Source organism: Lissotriton helveticus, chromosome 7 (genome assembly GCF_964261635.1).
Source record: "Lissotriton helveticus chromosome 7, aLisHel1.1, whole genome shotgun sequence".
NCBI lineage: Eukaryota > Metazoa > Chordata > Amphibia > Caudata > Salamandridae > Lissotriton > Lissotriton helveticus.
In genome coordinates this window covers 563,930,595-563,955,898 of record NC_136068.1, presented here as the reverse complement: position 1 = coordinate 563,955,898, position 25,304 = coordinate 563,930,595, and the positions used below count along the sequence as shown (strand labels likewise).

At 47.2% G+C, this 25,304-nt stretch overlaps 1 protein-coding gene across 6 annotated transcripts in view; it reads right to left on the bottom strand.

Moving 5' to 3' along the window:
- TEP1 (telomerase associated protein 1) overlaps positions 1-25,304 on the bottom strand; it is a 1,162,857-nt gene that overhangs the window by 408,273 nt on the left and 729,280 nt on the right. For all 6 annotated transcript variants that reach the window (XM_078652640.1, XM_078652638.1, XM_078652642.1 and 3 more), the window contains one exon: positions 16,143-16,267. In XM_078652640.1, coding sequence (XP_078508766.1) covers positions 16,143-16,267 — 125 coding nt within the window. The remainder of the gene's footprint in view (positions 1-16,142; positions 16,268-25,304) is intronic.

Below are 25,304 nucleotides of genomic sequence, written 5' to 3'. Positions count from 1 at the left end.
AATGGCGCAGAACAAGTTTCCATTGGCAACACTCCTTCTCCTAGAGAATCTGCCTAGTAGCCGATTTCTCACCGTTTGAATATTCCCAGGGTGTTAGATTGGATCCAGAATCCTTTTATCAACACCTATGTGCACCAGTAGGTGGCGAAGTGTGGCTCCACAATGACGCCTTTCTGTTCCAGAAATGACATAAGCGGCCTTTATAGGTGCCACTCCCATGCACTGACGTCAGTTGCTTTGGACTGTCCGCTCCTCTAGACGCAGAGCCCTAAAAGCAAAATGTGACCACTGTGCAGATTCCTAGACTTGGTATCTTATTAAAGGATAGAGGCCAACCAAAGAACAGAGAGCATGGGAGGGTCGGTGAGGAATCTGCAGCTAGAAGGAGTCTCTACCTGAAAGAGCATTACTGAACGTATATAATATGTTCTTCTGATACCGACTTCTATCTGCAGATTCTTCACCTTTTGAATAGATACAAAAGGAGTGTATATCTGGATGTGCTCAAACCAGAACATTAACCAATGCAAAAGAAACCCTTTAACAGGCTGGGAAAGTACTAGCAGAGAACACAGTAACACTCAACAGAAAATTAGATAAACTCACGAAAGATAAGAAATTACGACAAGGTGACTTATCCATATCTAGCTGACAAGTGCTATCAGCAAGATAGTCAGGGCTTCTTCACAAACCGGAGCAGGCGGGGCACTAGGAGGTTCGCAACCTTCTCGGACTCTTCCTTTGGCAGTTGTTCTGACAGTGAGTCTGACAGATCCTCCACAAGTCACCAAACTAATCAAGGCCACAGATAAAGAAGCCCAGGATTGTTTTAGGGGAAAGCCATCGACCACCCAACAGAGGGAGGGGGCAAGAACAGGGGCAACCAACCAGAGAGGCAATTCACGAGTCATATTTGCTCCACAAGAATCACACGGCGGGATTCAAACACGCCGACAAACATACAGATGGTAACAGCCATGGTTGGCACCTTACAAACATTGGTCAATACCCCTTTGGAACATGACATTGGGGACCCATCGACTCAAACCATCCACATCGATTCAAACCATCCGCAACAACATGACGTTGGCAGCCAGTGACTCCTTGACATTAAATACGTTGAGCCCCATAGCTGAATTGACAGAAATGACTGGTAATCCCATCTCTGACCGAATAATACATTTCTTTAATCACACGCTTTCTATTGAGGAGAAACAGATTCTGTCCAAGGGACTCACTTTCATCCCCACGGCTCCTCCTGATTCATTCAACATCAAACTAGAATTGCAAAGATTTTTCAGAAAGATCAGACAGAAATACTACTCCGCAAACAAAGAATACACCCGTACTTCTTCAGCGACAACCTTTAAGCCACCCTCTAGGTTTACCCCGGCAGCTTACTTGATGAGCCAAAAGATCCGGACCTACGAGCAAATTGTCCTTAAAGAGACTATGGACCTCCTTAGCAATAGGAGATGCATTAAATATAATGTGACAAAAGATGATAGACTGGCCCTTGACACCCTTAGTGCTAACAATACAATTGTCATCAAGGCAGCTGACAAGGGGTGCGCTATGGTTCTGCAAAATACTGTGGATTACATAGAAGAGATATCACAGCAACTTAGCGTACATGAAAGTTACACCCCAATACCGAGAGATCCCACTCCAGAAATCAGCAAATTGATCCAGAACCTCACTCCGAAAGGGTTGGCGGAAGGTTATCTGAGTGGACCGGAACATGAATTCTTGAACAAAAAAAAGACTTCTGAATCCCTACAATCTACAAACTAACCAAGGTACACAAGTGCATGGATACAACACCAGGAAGACCCATTGGTTCAGGCTGTGGTTCAATTCTTTACCCCTCAATCAGTATATTGACAACCTCCTCCATCCTTGGGTGATCAACACCAAGAGATACCATGCACATCATTCAGCTGGTAGAAGGCCAACCGTTTGACACTACCACACAACACTTACTGACCCTAAAGTCTCATCCTTGCATTCCAGCATTCAACAGAACAAGGCTTGGAAAGGGGCCAGAAAAACATTGGAGAAACGACCAATGCCACACTCGGTTCCAAGCGATTTCTTGGTAGCAATGTTGGAGATTGCTCTGACAAGGAACTACTTTGTTTTTCAAAATCAGTATTTCTATCAATGCACAGGCATGCCCATGGGAACTAGATTCGCTCCTAGCCTGGCTAATATCTTCATGAATTTCCAAGAAGAGGAACATCTTTATAGTCTCAACAATCCCTTCATAGACAACATCGCCACGTGGAAGAGCGATATTGATGATGTGATAATGATTTGGTCGGGCACGGAAAACCAACCTGATTGATTTCAGAGACTGGCTGAATGGCAGATCAACTGATATCCAGTTCACCATGTCCTACAGCAATGGATCCATATTTCCTGGACATCACATTCCAAGTTGAAGACGGATTGGTCTTCACTTTGTTATACAGAAAACCGACTGAACAGAACACGCTACTCAAATATGGCTCACATCTCCCCAGAAGCCTCAGGGACAAATTGCCATATGGATAGTTTCTGAGGCTATGAAGAAACTACCCACAGAGCTGATTTTTTTTAAAGAAACCAATACTCTCGTTCAACAACTAAAGGAAAGGGGATGCCCCATTCGACTACTCAAGCAGGCCTGTAAATGAGCTTGGTACGGTCCTCCAGACATTCTCCTAGAGGTTAAACCCATAGAACTAGGAAAAGACAATCTTGTCTGTGTAACCACCTATAATCCAAGAAGTAACAAGATTAAGAAGATCCAGAAGAAATACTGGAACCTGGTGGTGAGCAAACTTGGAACCACAGATGACCCGATCTTTGCTTTCAAGAGGGGCAGGAAAGTCAAGGATTTTGTTGTTAAGGCGTACCTAGAAACTCTGCGACCACCAGATATTAGGAGCCAGTTGAACTTACCACCTCTTCTGGGACACCTTGACCATTGAAGGAACCTTATTAACAAACCAGAGTAGGACATACAACACCTCACAGCACACCAATTGCAATAGCACAAATCTAATATACACCATCAAGTGTGCGTGCGATAAGGTTTATGTGGGGCAAACAACTCAAAAGGTGAAAACTAGAATATTACAGCGCTTCACTAGAATCAAGTGTAAGGTGCAGTGGGCTCCCTTAGTTGAACCTTTCAGCAACAATAGCCACCTGGCATCAGACACTCTTAGATGGTGGGTATTGAAATAAGTCTACCCACACCCTCGAGGAGGAAACACAGGTATGACCTTAAACCTCAAGGAGTGTAGATGGATACACTGCCTGGACAAAGTCAGTAGTGGGCTGAACGAAATGGAAGAAACCTTTAGACAGACAAGCCAACTACAATATAGCCAACACTAGTTGGTGCAGAGACATTGTTACCTTCAATTACCAAGCCCAACATTTGGATGTCTGTAGCCTCTAAACATCCAGCGCACGTTTCTACCCTGGTTGCTCGCACTACTGAATGCTTGGACACGCGCACGCATCACTCCTACTTCAACTTCAGTGTCTGCTCTGACTAGCACGCACACATCACACCCTGATATGAATTTGAAGTCGAACATGTCAATTACTGCACTGTATCTTCCAGTATTTCTCTGTTTCAAACACCTTTTCATAATGTTACAATGTTGGCTCTGAGTAGCACTATTACATCCTGACATGAATTTGAAATTGAATAAGTCAATAACTGCACTGGTTCCACCAATATGTCTCTGTCTCAAGTAAAAACATTTTATAATGTTACAATGTGTGAAAAACATCTGACGTGCGTTATAATGTGTAATGTTGAACATTAACTTTGTTGTGTTTAAACTCGTCGAAGAACACCTGTTTGAAAAGTCTGGGACCCTGATTTTATCAGGTACTCCAATAAAAAACAACATGTATACAAGTTCAAATACCCACCAACTTATAGTATTTATAATTCTCCCCTCAGTTAGTTTTCATTGTCCTGAACGACACCATGGTTGGCACAATTAAACAGTAAACTGCCTTCCTCAAACATCGAATTGCAATGTGGGATTGTTAATTCACGTACTTTGGTTAAAATCATTTAATGTTTGGAGACTCCGGCATCTATAACAAGGTTCTTAATGCATTTCACTAGCATTTCACTAACATGATGTTGGACTTGACCCCTTGAGTTCAAGAAGCAATATCTAGCTGCTACCGAAAACCGTGCATGCCGCCTTTATGTCCACCGACGTCTCAGGTAAGCGTCTATGTCGCACACCAGTGCACAAGTAAATTCCCGATGGCAGGGCCATTTATGCGCCTTTTCTTTCGAAGTTACAAGTAACACTTTAGATTAATGCCTGATTTTCTTTTCGTCAGGGACTTTGACCGTGAATATGCATTGGGAGATGGAAACCTCCAAGTAACTAAGAGAGGTAATTATTTCACACTTTATAAGCACGTGACTATCACGGCCATTCATTATTGGTACCTGACATTAATTTATTTTTTATACAGTTCCACCCTGTTTGCAGATATATCACTGCATCCGCCCATCCTTCATTCCAATCAGACTCAAGTAAGACCTCAGCCTTTCCGACCATACTTTTTGGCCCTCTAGAGTCTAGACCACAGCTTTTCAAACTTTTCATGTTGGTGACACACCTTTTTGTGATTTGTTTTCAGGGACACGGAAACGCAAACGAGCGCAGCGAGCTAGCCCGAACCACCCACAACCCCACACACACACACACCCCCACACACAACCCCACCCCCCCCCCCACACACACACCCACACACAACCCCCCCCACACAACCACACACACATGCAACCCCACACACAACCCCCCAAACAACCCCCCACACAACCCCACACACACTACCCCCCAAACAACCCCCCACACCCCACACACACAACCCACACACCCACACGCCAGATAATGTACATATGTTTTGTATGTATCTGAAGAAAACCCACATGGTTGGTAACAGAGCATGAACAGGAGACTGACCCAAGGGACTGTGTGCCTTCTCTGCCACTGCAGAACCACATATACAGTGACCCTGTTCCTAGGCAACCCTTCATACTCTTCATGTCTTCCAAGGAGGAACCTCCTAAATTGCCTCTGTCCCCAAGACAACATCCATACGCTGCCTTTGGCTGTAAAGCAGCCGCTCTTACCCCCTCTTCAATGCCCAGGACTCACGTGCCTACCCTTCGTTTCTAAGGTGAGCACCTCTACCCTGTCTGTAGCCCCAGAGTTCAAGGGACTACCCTCGGCCCCAGGGCAACTGTCCTACTGTACCCTGTCTGCCTCTGTCCATAGGTTACCAACTCTGACCACATGTTCTGTCACCATGGCAGTCTTTCCTTCCCTGCCTCACACCCCTTTCCTGCCTGGGTCCCAAGGATTGCCCTCCTAACCTGCCTAGTTCCCAGACTTGATGTGCTACGAAGATAGAGGCAGGGCACAATGTGTCACTACCCTGTTCCTATCCTTGTGGCCCTTACCCCTGGATTTGATCCCCATGCCAATCCATCCTACCCAGCCTCAGCCCCAAAGGCATGTTTGCTTAGTCTTCTTTGGGCCCCAGGACCACCTTATCCTAAGCTGCCTTGACCATTGGGGTGAGTGAACGACTAGGTGCCTGTGCCCCTGCCCTCCATCCGTAGGGCACGTACTCTTAGCATGTGTCCCAATGCGCTTGCCTCCTGCCTCGGTCTCCGGGGCACCTACTCACCCCCTCTAACTGAACCTTGTTCTAAAGGGCAACCATTTCTACACAGTCATGGCATCGGCTCATCTACGGATATATATTGAGCATATAAAACATTACTACATTGGAAAATGTGTTTATCTCATAAACTGCACAGAGAGAACTGAGAAATCACTAGAAATCACATCAGGCCCAAATATGTTGGCATGGTAACCTTGACTAACTAATGAGCCAGCAGGAATGTTGTAGCTCGCCATTAATGTACTGGGGGAAACTATGCCATTTGGTAATGAAATGAAGGCAAAATAGTGCTTTTTAGAGACCCTTTGCAAGGTAAATGTGTCCCCCACAATACAGTGTCGGGAAGGATGCTTCCGAATGGGACATATAGGCCATTACTGGGAAAAGCCTGGACAAATGCTTAATCCAAAAGCACTACACTTGTAGAAGCAAGGCCATTCTGATTGTGGGCTTCAATTATGCGCATATGCACAGGAGAAGTATAGTTCACCTTTACGCACAAGGAGGAGAAATGACAACCCTCTTGGGAGCGAGAGAGAAGTAATTCTGCCCCTTGTGACCCCGGAACAGGAGTAATAACGCCCTTCGTGACACACAAACAAGAAAAACCTTTAACTCGGACTCTTGCTCCCAAGTTTGCTACAACTGTTGCCAGGGCTTGCTCCATTATTGTGCCTTGTATCGTCAATAACTGTATCTATATGTTGGAAATGTGGGCAAGCTGGTCTACAAAAAAGTAGATTGCAAGTAAAAAAAAAAAAAGGAAGACACATTTTGGAAAATATACACTACAAAGTAAGTGTGTGGCAAGAAAAAAACCTTGATAACCCATATGTGTACCCTGCCCCCTACCTCAAACATTGCCCTTAAGCTAATTTGAGCCGCAGTTAGAACAGTTGTGTATCCTCACATAAAACCGATAAAAAGTGATAGGCTGGACTCTGTGAATTTTTCAAATGTCAATCTTTGTATGGATGAACGGTAGGTATTCCCGTAATCCTCATTACATTGCAGTCTCGATGGTGAGCCTTTATTAGTGCTTGTTTGTGCGCAGTAGGGCTGTCCTCCCGGACCGGCCTTCAGAAACAAGCGCCGACACTAGTAGTTTGGCCTGCAAGCGCTTACTGGCCAAAGCCTCGACTGGCTGAAGCCTGGTGAATAATGCCCGGTGGTTAATGCCCCTGCAGGTGAGAATCCCTCAATGGATGAAGTTCGGCAGTTAATACCAATGCAGAGGAGAACTTCCCCCATTTCGAGGAGGATTTGGATGTGCATTGCGCTCGAGTGATAATGTGATCGCTGAAACAGGATTATTACATTTACGTCACGGCTGGGGGCCCTTGTCTGGGACAATTTTTGCTAAGAAGCCTTTGTTTGGAAAAAAACAGCCGACACGTGTTTAGCTCGTATGGCCCATCGGCCGAGGGCTTTTTCAAGCCTGAGTGGGTACAGAGAGATCATAAAAGGATGGGTTAAGGAAAGGTTAGGTGCAACGACAGTTCAGAATGTGAAAATACAATTTGAATGAAGGGAAACAGTGAGGATATATCGTAATTTAAGTAGTGGTAAGGGGTGGGAGACATAAACAAAGGTGAAAAATTTAGAAAGGGGAGTGTGAAGGGTGGGGATAGAGAACAGCAAAGGAGAAAGGGGGAGGAAAAAAATAAGACAGGGAAGAGAAAAAAATGGAAGAAAAAAAAAATCACAGGTAATTAATCATGTCACATCATTCCACATTTGATCACGTAGTCACAAGACCAAATAGTGTGAACCAGCTAGGTGTCATCATCATGAATAATTCATGTGCAGGAATTAAAAATTAAGCATATGTGATCAGGAGACCCAATGATGTATATAATTTAGAGCGTCATCCTGAACAATTTGCAAGACCCGCATGTCTAATGTTCTGGCCTGCCAACTGGGCAAGAATCTTTGGATCCTGCCTCCAACTGGGTGGCCTGCTCCACTAAAGGCACACTGAGGGATTTTTATAGGTGGAGATGCAGAGGAGCAGGGGACTAGGCGGCCCGTTGACCTTGATCAAAGGAAAGTAGGCACCACAGCCTCAAACACAAATCTACCAGGCACCTTGAGGGGGTTGGATTGGCCGGATTCATTGGGCATCTCTACCAAAGCGGCAAAAGGAGTGGTAGGGCTGATGTGCTTGGGTTTATGGGGCAGAGAAGCCCTGGGAGCGTGCCATGGCCCTGCTCTCCTTGACCTGCTTGGGAGCAGAGTATGCCTTGTCCCCAAACAGGTGAGTCATGTCGAACAGCAAGTCCATGAGGGACAACTGGACTTGAAAAACTGAAGGACCACAGCCAAGCGAGGCAGCGAATAGCAACACTGTTGCCAATGGCTTGCCTGATGGAATTCGTGGGTTCCAAGCTACAACAAATTTTGAACTTGGCCTCCTCACAACCATCCTGAATGGCATGGGCAAGCAATGGTTGGAGATCATAGGGTACATCTGGAAGATCTTGAGTCACCGGATCCCAAAGTGCCTAAGAATAGTGCTCCAACAGGCAGCTGGCTTAAAATGACCAAAGCACCAAGCTGTTAGATGAAGAATCTTTCTTATAAAAAACGACTACACCCTTTGGACTCCCTATCAGGGGAAGTAGTTGGGAATGTCTTGGGATTAGTTTTGCTTGAAGACACCTGCACCACCAAGCCTTCAGGTGAGCAGTGCTGAGACAAAAATATAGGATTGCGAAGGGAATGGCCGTTGTATTGTGCAATTTAGTGGGATGATTGGGGGCCAGAGCAAGGTTTGACCCATGCCCTCAACAACATATCCATAACAGCCTTGTTTAATGGTAAGAGGGCCCCACAGAGGTCTTCCCCAGCTGAAGAACTTCCTCAAGTACATTGGTCATTACCACAAAGTGACACGGTAGAGGTCAAGGACTTGGACGGCACTATGGAAAACCATGGTGTAAGAATCACTTTCCTCAATGGGAGACCAGGAGGAGAGAAAAAGCCAGACTCAGGGGAGGAATCAAAGCCATTTGCCTCCTGTTGGTCATCATACCAATTCTCCTCTTGATAAAGTTGTCCAATCTCATCACCCATATCGCAGTTATTGTCTGACCCATGCTGAACAGAGAATGCAGAGTGTGTTGTTGTGGAGGCAGATAAGTGGAAGAAATGGGGAATCAACTACGGCTGGGCGTGACTTTAATCAAGGTTGAACCTGCGATGACTTGACATCTAAGAGGACAATTTGGCTTTGTCTTCCGGAGGCAATGGAGTCTGCATTTGGGTCGAAGTGCCAGAATCCGGTGTGGAGCGTGGCACTGAAGGAAAAGTCGAGATTAGACTCAGAGCTGGCCTCGTTATGGACTGGTGAAGAGGGCAGTACCCCATGTGGAGAACCTCTTTGCTCCATGAGGCTCGTATGTGTGCCAGAGGGAGTCAGCACGGATTTGAAGATTCGGAGCATGGCCACGCAGAACTCTTCGATCTGATTGGGGATGGCTACAGAAACTTGGGTTCTGCTTGGTTCTCAGTGTTCCTGTAGTCGAAGGTGTCACCATCAGCATTTGCAGAGCAGTGGAAGAAGTCTATACATGGCTTTACATTTAAAAGGTGGACAAGACATACATCTATTTTTGTAGATTTTCTGCGTCCACTAATACACAACAAAATATTTGAAGCGCTGGATTACAAGTTTCAAGATTTGATTTACAAATTTTGTGGTATTAGGGATGTAGTTACTTACCTTTGGTAATGCCTTATCTGTTAGAGACTATATCTAGCCACAGATTCCTTACCTTCAAATTATCTTTAGACGTCAGACTGGATCCAGACATTTCAAGTAGTACCCCTGCGCACTGGTAGTTGGCGTAGTTTGGACCCACATCAGAAGTGACGTGCGCTGTGCCTATATTGGTGTCACTCTAGCGTGCTGATGTCAGTTTCTCTTCACAAGGTTTCATACCAGGAGCACAGAGCCACAAAGAACGCTGACACACTGGTGTGTAGTGCTAATGCCCTTAGAAGTGTGACCTTATTAATCAGTGTAGCAGAGCAGGGAGGATGGAAGGGTCAGTAAGGAATCTGCAGCTAACTAGAGTCTCTACCAGATAAGGCATTACGAAAGGTAAGTAATTTGTTCAACTGATAGAGACTTTTGGCCGCCAATTTCCTACCTTGGAATAGATACCCAAGCAATACCTCCTTGCAGGACGGTCTGTGGTACAGATTAAACAAGAATGGGCAAAATAGACAGGAGTGTTTGAAAAAATGTGCAGTGACGCCCATGTTGCTGCCGGACAGATGTCCAGGACGCGGACTGCATGAGCTAGCGTAGTGGTCACAGCCTCGGATCTAGTAGAATGAGTGCACAAGCACTCAGGGGGTTACTTCTTGCTCAATATGTAGCAGATCTTTATGCAGGGTACTATCCATCCTGAGATGGCCCTTTGCCACATGGCCTTCCCTTTCTGAGCCCAGATATAACCCACAGAGTTGATCGTCCGAGGTGGGGCAAAGAAGGTAAGCAAGTTGATGTTTTGACCTACATGTAAAGAAGTCCTAACCTTTGGGAGAAAGGAAGCATGGTTCCGCAAAACCAGCTTAAATGGGGAATTGTTGGTATAAGGAGGGTGCACAGAGAGGGCCTGCAGTTTGATGATCCTCCTGGCTGATGTTATGGCCACTAGAAAAGCTGTCACTATGGCAAGTAGGCTGAGTGTGCAGCTATGCAGCAATTTGAAAGGCACGCACAGAAGAAAAGTGAGAACCAAATTAAGATCCCATTGGGACATGATGAATGGCCTTGGAGGAAACGTGTTGCATACTTTTGAGGAATCTAGTCAAAACAGGTGATTTGAACAAAGAATGTCGGTCTGGGAACCGCAAGAATGGTGGAAGTGTAACCTTTAACATTGCCCAGAGCAGACCTCTGCTATTCCAAAGAAAGAACAAACAAAATAACTTGGAACAAGGTTGCAGAAAGAGGATCAATATCCTTGGATGCACACCATGCCACAAATTTGTCCCAACTGCAGGCAAATACCATCTTGGTTGAGGGACGCCTGGCATTGTGCGCAAGTTTGGGTGCAGAACCCTGCTGCTGCAACAGAAAATCCTCCCATAGCGGCAGCTTGAACAGAGGGCCAGTGTTCATGCCACACGAATAACTCATGATCTTTTTGAGAACTCTGGGCAGGAGTGGCATTGGCTGAAAGGTGTAGAGGGGACTGGGAGTCACACTTGCGACGAAAAGTGTCTCCGAGCAAGAAACTCCAGTGCATAGGACTGCAGACACTGGGCATTCTAGGCGGTTGCGTACAGATTTAACCAAGGTTCTCCCCACGCATGAAAGAGACCTTGCACCCACTCCGCATGGAGACGCCATTCATAATCCCCTAGGCATCGACAGCTGATTTTGTGTGCAGTAGCGTTCTGAAAGGCCGTCAGGTGTCAAACCACCAGGGAAATGCCCTGATGTTCGAGCCATGTCTAGAGGCACAAGGCCTCTTGACAAAGGGGCCACAAGCCCACCTCACCCTGTTTGTTGAGGTACCACATGGCGGTGTTGTCGGTAAACACCTGCACCAGCCTTCTGTTGATCCAATGAAGAAGGGCTTTCAGTGACAACCAGACTGCTCAGTGCTCCAACAGGTTGATCTGAAGCCCGAACTCTGCTGGAGACTAGAGTCCTCTGACCTCCACATCTCCCAGATGGCCCCTCTAGCCCAGGAGTGACGCATCTGTCACTACAGTCCACTCTGGTTGGGGAAGGAAGAGGAGTCTGTCGCTGACCCAAACGACATTCATTAGCCACCACTGCAAGTCTTTTGCTGTCCCCTCCATGGTCTGGACCAGGTCAGAGAGATTTCTGTGTATATTATATTGTGTAGTACTGTGGTTGGCACGGTACAAAGACAAAGCACGCCTTGCAAGAGTCATTTTCTACTTACTTCACATGCAAACATAACGGATGTGCTGGCTACCTTAGATAACCACTGCCATCATCTGTCTGCCTGTAAAATTAGTGTGATCTAGCTGTGCACTCTGCCAATTGCGTTTATGAAAATTCTCAAACTCTTTAGTATAGAGAATGTCTAACATTAAAGACGATAGATACAAACTATTTGATGAATTGTTCAGCAATAGCAAAAACATGGGCACTATGCCCACTACAAGCAAAGGAGAGGGTTTGAAAAAAAACATTTCAAATTGGAAAGATTACGTAAACAGGAGGCATCAAAATGGTGGGATGCCACTGTACTTAGAAAATATATTGACATGAAACAAGTCCCTAGGGGCCTAAGAGTTCTTATCTTCCCCACATTTGATGATCTTGGGGAAGATTTACTGTTACAGTGGGAAGATCTGCTAACTAGCTCCTCATATGGAATGATGACATATCAAACATGCTGAAAGGAAAAGGGAACAACTCTTAATAGAAATACAAACTTTGGAAGATGAGATTAGCAAGATGGACTTGAAGGAAGTAATAGAAAAAAACGACAAGATTTTGGGAGAGGTATTGGCCAGACATCAGATTTATTTAAAAGAGGAAAAGTCCCGGAAACTAAAAAGAGACGAAACGGATTAAAAGACCGGGAGGGTGTTTACCTTTGCCCGCAAGTTTGATAACATCCAACTTACCACACAGAAAGAGAGTCCAGTTTTAGGCGACCAAGCCAGCGGAACCTCCAATAGTGAGTCTGATATCTCAAGTATAAGAAGCAACAGTACTGAAGAGCCTAGCACAAGCATAGCAACAGAGCAAAGTAGAGAGGACACAACTTCCAACTCTTTTTTTACGCGAGGTACAGAGATTTCGGAAAGGGGAACAAATTAGAGTCCAACAGACGCCAAAACACACCAGTAAAACCAGAAGGGGCTACAACCGCTCAAACAGGAAAAGGAAAATAGGGTTACAATACAAGGTCAAAGAATGTGAACAAATAGTTTACACACAGATATTTACCTGATGCCATGCCTACTGGAACCTCAGGTCCCACTGCAGAGCCATCATATACCAATGGGCTGTGTCACAAGAAGAATGCAAGAGGACATGAAGCCTGGCCTCTCCATTCGGGAGGGAAGGCCCAAAACTGCACAGTGTCTAGAACGGCCTTGATGAAAGGAGTTGTCCGAGAGAGCATTAGGTGTGATTTTGGTACATTGCAGGAGATCCACTATAGTCTGGAAGTGGGAGATGAAAGCCTGAGGTGAGCCCTCCTTCGACAGCTTATCATCTGGGTAGGGGGAAGACTGAACCCCTGACCCATGTAACGCCTATGGACAGGCAGGACGAGGATGTGGGAATAGGGGTCCTGCAAGTCCAACACTACTATCCAGTCTCTAGGGTCCAATGCAGAAAGGACCGAGCTAAGGTGAGCATCTCATACCTCGCCATTTCCAGGAAGATGCTGAGAAGGTGCAAGTCTATGATAGGAAGGAGGCCTGTCTTTTTTTAGGCACTAGAAAGTAGCAGGAATAGCAACCACAATCTACTTCGGAAGCCAGGGTGGCATGGGTGGAGGGATTTCCGGGAAAAGGATGGAGTAGCCCTTTAGGATGATTTGCAAAACCCAATTGTCAGATGTTATCAAATTCCAGGGGGACAGGTGATGGCAGAGCCAGACTCCCACTGGGTGCCCATGCTGGTATAAGGGCAAACGAAAGATGTTTGGAGGCTGTGGCTGAAGGGGGAGTGGTGAACTGACGCACCTTCTGTCTGAGGGTCCCAGGTGGTCTGTGGGAACCACATCGACGGCAACAAAAAGGCTAGGAAGCCTGTTGCCCTTGGTGGCTGGGAGGGCAAGGATGCGGATGGTAGCCCCTACCATAACCACGGGAGAGGCGAAAGGCAGACTAGGGTTGGCGTGGGCCCATTGATAAGTCCAAAGATCTGGCTACTGCTCTCCTATCCTTGAAGTGTTGAGTGCAGAACCTGTCTTCACACCAAACAGGCATGAGCCATCAAAGGGTATGTCCATGAGTGAAGCTTGGACATCTCCTGAAAAGCCAGTAGTTCGCAGCCAAGCACCACGTCTAAGTGCCATTGATGATGAAATCACTATGCCAAGCGAGATGGTCGTGTCAAGCCCACATCTGATGGTGAACTTCGCTGCCTCCTTCCAGTCAGCAATAGCTTGGGATAGTATGGTTCAGGCTCCTCCAAAACAACAGGCAGCACTTGCACAACTGAATCCCATTGAGTGTGCGTGTATCTGCCCAAAAGGCATATGGTTTTCTTTGACCACAGAGCTGACCTGGCGGAGGAGAAATCCTGTTACCAAAAGTATTCAAGCCTTCTGGATTTCCTATCCAGTGGAGTGGTAGGGAATGCACCAGGACTAATCCTAGAAATGGAGGCTTGAACCATCATGCTCTCCGGGGTGGGGGGGGTGGGGTGCTGGGTGAGGCCACTGGGGCCCGTAGCAACAAGGCAACGGCATGAGGCAACCGTCCTGTGCACTGGAGGCCCTGAGCACGATTTGGACCAGGCCCCACAAAGGACATCTGTAAGGGCTTCATTAAATTGGAGTAATGGTTTGGAAGAAGCAAACTCCAGCTGAAGCACCTCTGTCAAGATGTTCATCTTGAGTGCCACTGAGGGCAACTGAAGGTCCCAGGCCTCTGCTGCCCGCACCTCTCTAGCAAATGAGGCACCCTACTCTGTTGCAAGGATAGGGGGAGAGATTAGGCGAGTGTCTGGTAAGGTGTGGAAGACCATTGGTATCCACCATAACCTTGTACCAGTTGCCCTCTGGTTCATCAAAGGGACTGTGGTAACAATAAGGTTACTCAGACCTCTCCAAATCATCACCCACTCTCCAGGCCAGTCAAATGAAAAAGGCACTGGATCTGTGTGGAGGGCATAGTACTGGTTGGAGCCGGAGCTGGACGATGCCCACCCGGCTCCATGTCCGAGTCGGATATGATGATAGGGCCTGCACCATAGGGCGTCCGCGGCGCCGGGAGCAATGTCACTGAATGGGAATCGAGGAATCTTGCTGTCTAGCGAGCAACCTTGCTTCAAACCCAGCATCAGATTCAAGGGGCCCGACTAGCACCAAGGCGAAACCGCTGGGTGAGGTCCAGGAGGGGCCCTCCTGAACCAATAGGGTCTAAAAGCACGCCTAAATATGAGGTAATGGCCTCCTAAAACTCAGAGTTGGGTTGGGATAGCTCCAGCAAAATCAGGCAGGTGCAGAGAAGACCCTTGCGCAGGCTCCACTGCGGGGCGAGGCCGAGAGTGCTGACGCTCACTTGCCACGTCTGATGACTTGAGCCAGCCCAGAAAAGTTGAAGACTACTTCAACGTCTTTCTTTTGTGGTTTAAAGTTTTGACATAGGGGGGCATACTCCGACAGAGAATCCTCTCAACCCTTCAGGTATGGGGAAGTTTCCCCAAAACCTTATTGTACATACACGGACTTATCCAACTGCCAACTTGGATCAAGAAGACTATCATTGGGGGCTGCTCCAGGAGCAGTCCCAGGACCTTCCCCAAGACCAGAATCAAGAGTATCACAAGGTCGGCTAATGTCAGGTGGCGAGGAACTTCAGGGATCATTCCCTCAGCATTATGGGATTCATTGCACAGACGTCCTTGCTGGTCTTGGAGTTGTGATCCCACTCCAAGCACCATAAGCAAACCAAATGAGGGTTTGTCACAGATGTCTGCCTGTGACAGGCACCACATGATTTACAGACAGTTGGCTTCTTAGGGGACATCCCTAACACACCAGGAGATTAACATTTCCAAAACACTGACAAAAAGTAGAGGGAAAAAAATCAGTCATAAAATGACTGGGAGTGGCTCTCACCAGACCTGTGCTGACTGATGCAGAAAGAAAAGGAAAAAGAAAGCGCGCTGGGTTGGTGCCTACATAGGCTCTGGCATGAAACCTGCATGCGCGGAGCAGACTGACACCACCTACTGGCATGCAGGGGCACTGCTTGAAAATTTGCGGATCCAGTGTTATGACTGGATATAATTCTAAGGTACAGACTCGGTGCTAGAAGTATCTATCAGTTTAGACGTTTTGCGCTGTAAATTACAAGTTCTGAGCGGATAAGGTAGTGTTTTGATCTGAACGTTGCATATTTTGAGTTCAGAATTACAAGTAGGTAACAGTAAATGAGAGTTGTAAATCAAGAGACCTGGGAAATGAATAAAAAGTTGTAAGCTGTGAATGAAGAGTCCCCAAACCATGACTTGAGACATTAGAGCTGTAATGTACCGAGTCCTGAGTGGAGAATGAGGAGTTGTGATTGATGACTGTAGAGAGCTGAACTGGGAATACATGAAGGCTATAGGAGTTTGAAGCTACACATAGATATTGATGAAAAAGAGTTCAGAGGCAAAAGTGTGGAAGATTAGTTCTGAACTCACGGAGCAGTAAACTCAATGGACTAACACAGTCATTTTCCATTTCCATTACCTGCTGCCATCATGAATGTTCCACAGCTCCACCCAGCCATCATATGATGCCACACAGAGAGAGCTGTCAGTGAGTAGCTCACAGGCAGAGATACCATCACAACTGGTCTCAAAAGAGTTCACTTCCTGTGGAGAGAAGAGTTGTCCAATTAGTGCTAGTGATGCTGAATAATCCCCAAATTTCATAGAAACATCCTGAAGTCATGTGTCTGTTCCGACCACCTTTTTGGTTTGTGAGTCCCCTAGAGGGTTCTAGTTTTGAATGCTTCAATTTCCCTCCAGCCCCAAACTTTCTGCATGCATATCGTAGGGCCACCACTGCCAGCCAAACAGTAACGTCTTGCCATACGTACCTATTCAATACTTCTCATGTATCATCACAATTGTGCACAATGCAGCATTTCAGTCTGACACTTATGTGAGATCATAAATGTAATGGACTAATGAGAAGGAAACTTAAAAGCTTTATAGCATCATCACAACCAACACATACCTTGCAATTAACATCTGAAAAACACTACTAAGTCACTACTATTGTATCGCCTCTCTGTTTTAAGGCAGATTCTAAAATACTGAGCACAGTCTCAAAAGTGAAACAGTAATCCTGGGAACCCACAAATGACTGAGGAGAGATCAAGTGATTTAGGCGATACTGAAGGAGTAAGACCTGCCATGGAACCCTCAGCTGAGAAACAGGATGAAGGAAATCATCCCGCCATGGCACCAAATGCATGGACCCTGTTTAGAGGTCTCATGAGCATGGAATCAGCAAAGCGAGTAAGCTATGGGGCAAGGCAAGGGGGAGACTGGTGATCAAAAAGTGTGTGGTGAACTAGAGCTGCAGCAGTGACTCACTGTATCTGTGAAGCTCTAACATGGAGGGGCAGAAGGAATAAACCTATGAATTTACTGGAGCCAGATGGGGATGACGCCTGGAGCTCAGGCAGTTTCTTGACTTTTAATTGACGAGAGACAAAAAGCTGACTAACACTTTGAAGAAGACGTTACAACACTGTGAGTGATCAGAAAAGCAGAATATCCATGGAGCAAAGGGAACTGACTTCCAAATCGGATGAAGAAAATTAAGAGCGCCAAACACCCTTGGCATATTCAGGAGAGCTTAGAAATGAAGAAAAAAAGAATGGCTTCTCTTAACGGGATTCATCTGTACTTTGACAGGCTCAGGAGGTATTATTCACCAGCAGCTGCCAGCTCTGTGTGCTCCTTGTTGTACTCAAACAGAAAATCTCCTGGACATCCAGTCTGATTTAATGAGAGGCACAGTCATGTAACAAGACCAGTGCAGGAGCCACAAGATCCAGCAGAATAGGTGTGACCAGCACCTCACACAAAGGTTACAAATTAGGTTTCTACAGCAGACCTGGAGCACGTAGCTGAAGCTATAACTAAAAGGGACCAGCAGAGAGAGAAGTCAGAAGTGGCGCCTGGTAAACATGGAGGTTTGAGGGACACTACTTTATGGCATGGGAGCAAGCTCTGTATTATAGTTGGGTGGGTGAGGAAACTTTGAGCTGAGGGGTACAAGGCAATTTGAGGCACCTTTCTGTGGTGTGACTTGTTACTTTCTCAACGTCCTGGAAACAATAGTGATATCAGATTGAGGGGGGGGCATAAAGCCCTTCCCAGATCAAATTATAATGTTAATTTATCTTCCATTACATTTTCCTGTCAAACTCTATTCTCTTGCAGCATTCGGAGGCGGCGGCGAAACAAGATGGCCGTTCCTTGAAATCCTCAGCGTCACCGAGAATACAGACGGTCACGTAGGGGCACTTAATTGATCTCATGCAGCGGTCCGAGCACGGGAAGGCATGTCAGAAGCACCCGGGTGCCAATAGTCCAGTTTTTAGACCTTAAATTGGTCTGATTTTCTGTTACCTGTTTTTTTCCTCTGCTCCCGGGGCACCCTTTGTCCCGGCTGCCATTTTGGGAGTTTGGAGCTCACATTTTCCTCAGTTGACTGAGCACATGCTGTGCCCACTTGACATCTAGAAAACTCAATTTTAAGGAAGATTGGAACACTCTCAGAAATGACCCATCATTGAAAGACTTTTGCTTACCTGACTACTTGGATATCGCCTTTATCTGGTAATAAAGAGTCTCCCTTCTTTTCTTTTCTGCAGACAAATTTCTTTACGAGGAGTGCGCTGTGCATTTATAAATATGGTTTCATATGAGGAGGTCTGAATGCCCTAAGAGCGAAAAGTCTTGTTACAAAACCCTTATTTGATCAAACTGACAGCTTGTGGAACTTCGTCCTCCGCTCCTAGAATGTTCTAGTTTTCGGCTGCCATTTTATTTTCCCCTCAAGAATCGACATGCCAATATGACTCCTTAATATTAAGTCTTATTACCGTCAAATTTGTAGGAATAATGACTTAGCTTTGACTCTTCTTTAATTCTAGAGCTTTTTCTCATACGTTCAGAGATCCGCCTACTTTGTTTTATGTAGGTATATTTGTTCACCTCGGCTGCGAACACTCCTCCTAATAATTTTTCACCGGACTAGTTTTGTCCTTTGAAGATCATCATGTCATATTTTCTATCTAGGCGATTCTTAATTAATATACAAAGTCACCTCGGTCTGTTTTGAAAATGGATTTTGCGAATTCAAATAAATCTAAAGGACCTTCCGGTTCGAACTCTACCGATTGCAAAGAGCCTGCAGACAACACTAATAAAAGGGTTAAAAAGGATTCTTCCTATCCAAACAAATCACCTCTACCTTTGACCTTGGAGGATATTATGGATGAATTGAGAAATATTCGTCCATTTATGGAGGATACCACTGCAACGCTTCAAAAGAATTGAAGAGAAATGGTCTGGTCTGGATTCAAGACTCACAGACATTGCACAAAGAATTTGTGATGACCAGGATGTTGTCGCTAAAGTGAATATTTTATCTAAAGAGGTTTCTCAATTGAAAAAAACAACGGACAATTTGGAAAATCGAAACAGATGTAACAACCTAAGAATTTATGGTATAACAGAAGGGTCTGAAGGCAATGACATGATTTCTTTTCTGGAGGTTCATATTCCACAAATAGGTGGCTTACCGAAATCTGTAGACCTTAACATCCAGAGAGCCCACAGGATAGGTCCTCGCAATGCAGAGTCTCCAAACAGACCACGAGGACTCATTGCCTACTTTCTTTAATATTCTGATTTAATAGCGACCCTTGCTGCAGCAAAACAGCATAAGCAGATGCTTTGGTCTGGTCACAAAACCTTCTTTAGTCAAGATGTTTCAAAACCCACAACTATTGCCGAAAGGAGTTTCTGGACCTCAGACCTAAGCTTCGATATATGAACACGCAATATGGCCTTATTCATCCTTGTTTTTTCAAAGTAACATATGAAGACAGAACAATTACTTTAGAAGATTCTGGGGAGCTTAAGAACTTTATACATATGCAGAAGAGATGGAACTTAGTAAAACCTAATTGCTCTTTTTTTTTTTGCAGGTTCCCATTCGTATTGTGTCTGACATTGTGTCTTTGTTCCCATCGCATATTAGTTCTGTCGTCCATGTTTCGCTCGGTTGCACTGTCCCTCCAATGTATGGTATGGTAAGTCCGCTTGCGCTGTATTTGTTCAGCTCCTTTTTCATTAACATTGTCCTTCCATTAAATGCTAATATTGCAGAAATGTATTCTTGGTGTTGCTCAATGGAGCGTTGTCTGTCCTTCTCATCTCCCCCTTTTATCTATTTAGTCCTTTCTGTTTGCGATTACTATGGCTAACGTCCTCCAGCTTTTTGTCATCTTTTTTGCTTATATATTTCAGAGAATCAATCAATCAATCAATCAGGGGTTTGTTGAAGCGAGACTACTCACCCGTAAGGGTCTCAAGGTGCTAGGGGTGGGGGTGCAGGCTCCATTCCATCAGGGAGGGGGTCTGTTGAAGAGCCAAGTTTTGAGGTTTCTTGCGAAGATGGGAGCGATGTTGTCTGTCTGAGGTGGAGCGGAAGGGCGTCCATGCTTTGGCGGTGAGGAAGGAAAAGGAGCTGACTCACGATCCGGTCTTCTGGTGTGGGGGACAACAGCGTAGGAGAGCTGGGCTGATCGTGGGGTCCTTTGGGGTGCGGCTGTTCAGGTATGCTTGTCCGGTGCCATGGAGGGCCTTGCGCGCGTGGGTGAGTATCTTGAAAGTGATTCTCGCCTCAACGGTGAGCCAGTGGAGTGTGCGCAGGTGCTGGGAGATGTGGCAGTGTTTTGGCAGGTTGAGCACTAGTCTTGCGGCGGCGTTCTCTATGTTCGGTAACTTGCGATGATATTTTTGTTTATTCCGGCGTAGAGTGCATTGCCGTAGTCGAGTCTGCTGGTGACCAGGGCGTGAGCCACGGTCTTTCGGTGTTCGAGAAGGATACATTTGAAGGTTTAACGGAGGAGGCGGAGGGTGTGGAAACAGGAAGACGAGACGGAGTTGATTTGGTGGTCCATTTTGATCTCGGAGTACAGGATGATTCCAAGGTTGCGTGCGTGGTCTGTGGGGGTGGGTGGGTTTCCGAGGGCGGGGGTCCACCCGGTGTCGCTCCAGACGTCAGGGTTTGGGCCCATGATGAGTACTTCTGTTTTGTTGGTGTTTATTTGTAGGCAGCTGTTTTCATCCATTTGGCGACGGCTTCCATGCCTTCTCAAAAGTTGTGCCTGGCAGTGTGGGGCTCGTTGGATAGGATGCGTTGGGTGTTGTCTGCGTATGACACAATCTTGAGTCCGTAGGTTCTGACGATGGGGGAGAGTGGAGCTATGTAGACATTGAAAAACGTCGGGATGAAGGAGGAGCCCCGGGGGACTCTGCAGGTCGGTAGGTTTAGGGTCCGAGAAGAAAGGGGGGAGTCTGACCCGCTGCGTCCTGCCGGAGAGGAAGGAGCGGATCCAGTAGAAGGCCTTGTCCTGGATTCCTGTGTCGTAGAGCCTGCGTATTAGGGTGCCGTGGGAGACTGATTGCAGCTGAGAGGTTGAGGAGGGCTACTGTCTCTCCCTTGTCCAGTAGGGTGTGGATGTCGTCTGTTGCGGGGAGGAGGGCGGTTTCCGTGCTGTGGTTTTTCTGAAGCCCGACTGGAAGGAGACGAGGATGTTGTGTCCTTCAATGAATGTGGCGAATTGGCTGTTGATAGCTTTCTCAATTACTTTCGCTGGGAACGGGAGAAGGGAGATAAGTCTATAGTTTTTGAGGTCGGTGGGGTCTGCCAAGGGTTTCTTCAGGAGGGGGTTGACCGTGGCGTCTTTCCAGTCGTCGGGGAACGAGGCGGTAGTCAGGGAGGGAGCGGTTGATTGTGTGGCGGGGCATGGGTGCGATGGTGTCGGCGGCTCTGTTGAAGATGTGGTGGGTGCAGGGGTCCGTGGAGGCCCCTGAGTGGATTGATTTCATTGTCTTCAGTGTGTCTTCGGTGGTGAGGGCTGTCCAGTTGTCAATCGCTGGTTTCCGGGTGTCAGGGATGGTTGGTGATGGTTCAGTGTGTTGGTTGTCTTCGTCAAAGTTGTCGTAGATGTTCTTGATTTTCTGGTGGAAAAAGGTGCGCAGTTTGTCGCAGAGGTCTTGTGAGGGAGGGATGTCGGTAGACTTGCTGGTGGGTTGGGTGCACTCCTTGATGCTGAAGAGTTCCTTGCTGTTGTGCACGTGGGTGGAAATTCAGTCTTCAATCGCTTTTTTCCTCGTTTGTCTGATGAGTTGATTGTGGGTGTTGGTGGCGGCTCTGATGTTGTGGGCCTCTGTGGATTTGGTGTTCCTCCAGGCCTTTTTGAGGCGGAGGCAAGTGCGTCTGGACTCTCGAAGTTTGGTGGTAAACCATCTGGCTTTCTTCGCATGGGTTTTGTTGTTTTTATTGAGGGGGGCTAGGATGGTGGCGCTGTCCGAGATTCATCTATGCAGGGTTCCGGCTGCAGTGTTGGGGTCGCTGTTTTCCGCGATGGTAGGGGTGGAATAGTTGAGTGAGGAGGTGAGCTGGTCGTCGGTGATTTTGGTCCAGTTTCTTCGTGGGAGCAGGTGCTGGTGTCTGTGGATGGCAGGTGTTCTGAAGGTGAAGTGGACGCAGCAATGGCCGGTCGATGGGAGTTCAGTGGTGTGGCTGAAGGTGATGGAGTTTCCTGTAGTGAAGAGGGGATCAAGGGTGTGTCCTGCTGAGTGTGTGGGCTGGGTCACGATCTGGCATAGTCCAATGTTGTGGAGGTTGTCCAGGAGGGATGTGATGTTGGGGTCCAGTTGGTTGTCGAGGTGGACGATGAGGTCTCCCAGTAGGGTGTAGTTGGTGGATGCAAGGGCCTGTGGGGAGATGATGTCCATGATAGAGTTGGCGAAAGGTCCGCAGGGTCCAGTGGGTCAGTAGATGAGGGTACCACGGAGGGTGGCAGTGGGGCTGGCCAATATCTTGAAGTGAAGGTGTTCCATCAGTTCTGTGGGCTCGTCGGGGGAGTGTGCTCAGGCGGAGGCTGGATTTGTGGACGATGGCAATTCCTCCTCCCAGGCGGGGCGGTCCTTCCTGCATATCTTGTATCCTTGGGGATTGGCAATGGCGATGTCCAGTCCTGAGTAAGTATTGGTCCAGGTTTTGGTGAAGAACGCTACGTCTGGGGCGGTGCGGTCGAGGAGGTCCCAGATTTCGGTGGTGCGTTTGTGGAGGGTACGGACATTGAAGAAGATGCATTGCAGGTTCTTTGATTCAGTTGTGTTCTTGCAGGGGGTTGCGCTGGGTCTGTGTTCTTGGCAGTGCTGCAGGAGTGTCGGCAGCGGTGACAGCTGAAGGGTCTGTGGGTGTTGGCTGGTGATGCATGCTTGCAGTTGTGGTTGCGGCCTGGGTTGAGTGCGTGGAGTGCCGCTGGGTTGTAGCGTTGGCAGGGCGGAGGTCAAGGGTCCCTGGCGCTGGTCGGGCGCAGACGGGCTTGTCTTTAACGCGCCAGCTGCGCGCCCGCTGCACACATCTGCTGCATGGCTGCCATAAGTAGAGGTCGGGGAGGGCAAGACAGCTGGAAGGCGGGAGCAGGGAGGGGAGCTTGATTGGGCTGTTGCTCTGGGGGAGGGGCCACGGGGGCTGCAGTGGCGGGGAAATAAGGGATAAAGGAAATAAAGGAAAGGGGGAAATAATCAGAAATAAGGCACAAAAGAGCAGAGATGCAGAAAAGTGCAGAAAGGTGAAAAATAGAAGACAGAAAAACAAGTGAAAACGAGTGAAAGAGCAGTGCAGAGGAAGGAGACCGAGGTCCACTGGACCACCAGGGATGAGGCTCAGGGAACCTGCGGGTGGAGGAGGGCCTCGATCACCAACACACGAGAGTGCAAGTGCAGAGTCAGGCCTCACTTAATGGTGCAGCGGTGAGGGAGGGGGAGCAATTTCACTGTCAGTGGTCTTGCTATGCGACTATGTTCTCCTTTTTTACTTCTTATTACTCTCCCAATTCTTACCTCAACTCTTTCTTCTTTCTTTTCTTCCCATTCTTTTTTTCAATATATCACAGTGATCTTTTCCAGTTTCAACTTTGTTTCTGTCGTCTTTTACTATTCTCTACTTTACCGGATTGGTCTAGGAATGCCTGTTGGATACTTTGTTCTCTTTCCTCATGTTTTCTCAATTCCTTTAACTATCAATTTCGTGTTTGTAGGTTCTTATGTATATGTGGATCTGAATTGTTTTCTATAATTTTCGTTTTGGTTGATTAAGTCTTGCATTTATTTTAGGTTTCATTTATGTCATGTTAAAAGTTTTAAAACTTTAATCTTGAAATTCTCCCACGTCCCTCCTCATGAATAACTTACGTATAGTGTCATGGAATGTTAAAGGTCTTCGTAACCCTGAGAGGCGTGGCCTCGCAAGAGTCCATGATGGCGGCTCGCGCTTGAAGCTCCGTCGGCCGGACTTGCTCCTCTCTAATTTACAGCATGAAGATCCGAAGCTAACCACTCGGAAAGCTTACCGCTGCTTCTATGAGGTGTAGAGGACTCCAGCGATCCCTTCCTGATGCCTCGGCGACGTCCCAATTCTGCGCTACCAGCTGCTGCGTGGGGAGGCTCTGAGCTCCGAGAGACATGGCCCGAGGCCCTGCTGGCGTCGTTGAGGCGGTGTGGTGCGGCTGGGATAGGAGGTGAGCGGGGGCTGCTGGTCGGTGTTCTGATGCCGGTGTCATCTGCCATATAGCTGCTGGGCTGCCCCCACCCCCCGGAGGCACGCTTCATGCACGGCTGCGAGAGCTGCACGTGTAGCTATCTGATTTGTTTGGCAGGGAGGCCTTCACTCTGGGATTTGTTGTAGAACGCGCACATAGGTCGCTGGGCCCACGGCCTAACCCTGGACTTCCTCCGAGACCTATCATTGCGAGGTATTATGAACTTTAGGGATCGGGACTCCATTCTGCGTTTGGCCCGAGAAAGGGGCGAAATCCACTAGCAGGGGTCTAAACTATCTTTATTTCCAGACTTCACTATTATGGTTCAGGACGCACGCCGCAAGTTCAACGGGGTGAAGGCAACCCTGAGGAATCTGGGTCTACGGTACGGTATGTTGTATCCTGCTAGACTTAAGATAGACGTGGGAGGCAGATCCCGCATTTTTGATATTCTGAATAAAGCGCATGAGTTTTGTCGCACTTATAAGAAAGACAACAACGAGGCTGTGGCTGCAGTGCGGGTTTCATCTCCTCCACAGAGCGGCTCTGAGGCCAGCATGGAACTTTTCTCCTATACGGGAACTGGATAATCTGATATTAATGTACTGGCTTTCTGTAAACGATGCTTTAATGATAATGCCTTTCTTCACTGAAGTTGTCACTTGGTTGTCTGGCCGACGTGGCGTTGCCACGCCTCAAGGTGTACACCTTATTTTGTTTTTTGTCTCTGCAGTAACAGCAGTGCTTGCTTGATGGTTTCATGATTAGATGTGCATTTCACTGGCACTGCCAGATGTTTCGATGGGCATGGATTTGCCTCGCTTGGGAATGGGTGAGGCTGGGTGGTGGTGGATGGCGAGGAGGAACCTTGCATTTTGTTAACTGTATTCAGAGACTTTATACACAGGTCGTTGTCACAAGGCGTTTTTGTAGATTATTTGCTAACATGTTTATGGTCCCAGTCTTATTATGGCACATTTAGGTAACCTGACTGGGCCTTCAGGTTTGTCCCTTATGTCATGGAACGTCCATGGCCTCAACAA